The 1,876-nt window shown below is 39.6% G+C and overlaps 1 protein-coding gene across 1 annotated transcript; it reads right to left on the bottom strand.

Moving 5' to 3' along the window:
- Positions 1-689: 689 nt before the first annotated feature.
- On the bottom strand, positions 690-1,532 carry LOC125494197 (uncharacterized). The gene has a single exon (XM_048637815.1). The coding sequence runs from the start codon at positions 1,530-1,532 to the stop codon at positions 690-692; it is 843 nt and encodes a 280-aa protein (XP_048493772.1).
- Positions 1,533-1,876: the final 344 nt, after the last annotated feature.

Here is a 1,876-nt window from a genome sequence, read left to right as displayed (position 1 = left end):
TTATATTACACATATCGACAAAAATATGATTGAGAGGATATTTGGTGTGGGTACAAAAGCGGGTGTGGGTGGCCATGCATGTGTTGGGGCGGGGATGTTTTTTAATACACATCTGTTGCGGACTTGCAATGAGTATGGTATGAAAAAATTCTCCACAATGGGTATTGGGGCAAAAATGCGAATGACAATTTTAGGCAAATCTCTATCATATAAGCCAAGGGGGAGCTATGGTGTCCCCCTTTAGAAAACACTTTTTGTCCATAGCTAAATATATAATTGGATATTTCAAATCTCCTATAATCTATCCTTTCCGAATATAAAGATGGGGTCAAAACTCTAATGATAAATTAAACTAAATAAGCATTAACAAAGTAACTTGACACAATTAGAAAAATGGTTATATAATTTAAATAATTACAAATTTAGATTGACTATAAAACCTTATATCTAAATACTTATTACAATTTCTAATTTCTTTCCATTAATTTGTACAATAATAATTATAAATCACACTTCTAAAAATTATATTTAGATGAAATTTATTAAAAACAAATCCAAACAATCGATACAAGCATCGCGTACATAGAAAGCTAGTGTAAATATAGATGAACCATTCTCTATTACGGTCTTGTCAAATTGCCCCGCTCAATTGACATCCCTTTTTTTTTTGACAAGAACAGTAAATCATCTTATTCATTCATATGGAGCAAATCATTCGTTACACCCGAGACTATTTCCTCAGGACTCTCTTCCAGCCAAACTCTCATACTATCATATTCCTTACTAGCCTTAGCAAGGCAATGGGCTACACAGTTCCCCTTCCTCCTAATATGACTATAGCTCACACTAGTACACAAAGAGCTCATCCAAAGTATATCAGCAACCACATTTCCAAAGCTAGTGTTCTCCCATAAGCTTTCCTTCAGATGCTTAATGAGTTTCAGATTATTACTTTCTAGAACTATGTTTGTAAAACCACATTCCATGGCTATTTTCATCGCATGTCGCGCCGCAAGTGCCTCTGCTACCTCGACTTCCACACTACCATTCTCTACCATACATGTTGCAGCTACCACCTCTCCCACATGATCTCGTATTACACCCCCCAAACCCACCTTGCCCGATTTGAAGATTGCAGCATCCGTATTAATTTTGTAAGTTCCCTCATCCGGAGCCTGCCATATATTTCCCCCAGCCTTCTCAGCCTCTATGATCGGGTCCGATGCTTCATTTGCCCTCGAATATTCTTCCACCACTGCCCCAGCTTTAAGGATCACTTCCATGCTCTCCATTCGACGTTTTTCAAAGACCCATGCGTTTCGGCGCAGCCAAACTCCCCATAGTAGGCTCCAAAATAAATTCCACCAATCCGGGTTTGTTACTTTCATTCGAGTTCTGATAACCCAGTCCATAAAGGAATGTACTTCTAGGCTTCCCACCTCCAGCCTCAGTGGGGAGCTCTTCCATATGCTATTCACTTCCGGACATGTTAAAAGAGCATGGTTTACTGTTTCATTCAATTCTCCACACATTGGACATACATTTTCCACTATACATCCTCTCTTCCTTAGCGCATCTCCTACTGCAATGCCTTGATGTAATGCTCGCCACCCAAATTGCTTTATTTTAGTGGGGACCTGCGCTGCCCATAGCTTCTCCCAGATTGTCTTCCTTGGGTCTGTAGAAGATGAAGCTCAAGCTTTTTTGTTCTCTTCTAACTCCAGGTAATAAGCACTTCGTACGGAAAATTCACCATTCTTTGTAAAGTGCCAAGCCCACTTATCTTCACACCTGTTAAGAGGGATGGGTATTTGCACTATTGCCTTGCATTCATTTTCTGTCACCAATTTGCTCAGCTCTCTAGTGTCCCATGCAT

Source organism: Beta vulgaris, chromosome 6 (assembly GCF_026745355.1).
Source record: "Beta vulgaris subsp. vulgaris cultivar EL10 chromosome 6, EL10.2, whole genome shotgun sequence".
NCBI classification, from domain to species: domain Eukaryota; kingdom Viridiplantae; phylum Streptophyta; class Magnoliopsida; order Caryophyllales; family Amaranthaceae; genus Beta; species Beta vulgaris.
The sequence above is the reverse complement of the archived record's forward strand: the minus strand, read 5'-3'. Positions and strand labels throughout refer to the sequence as shown.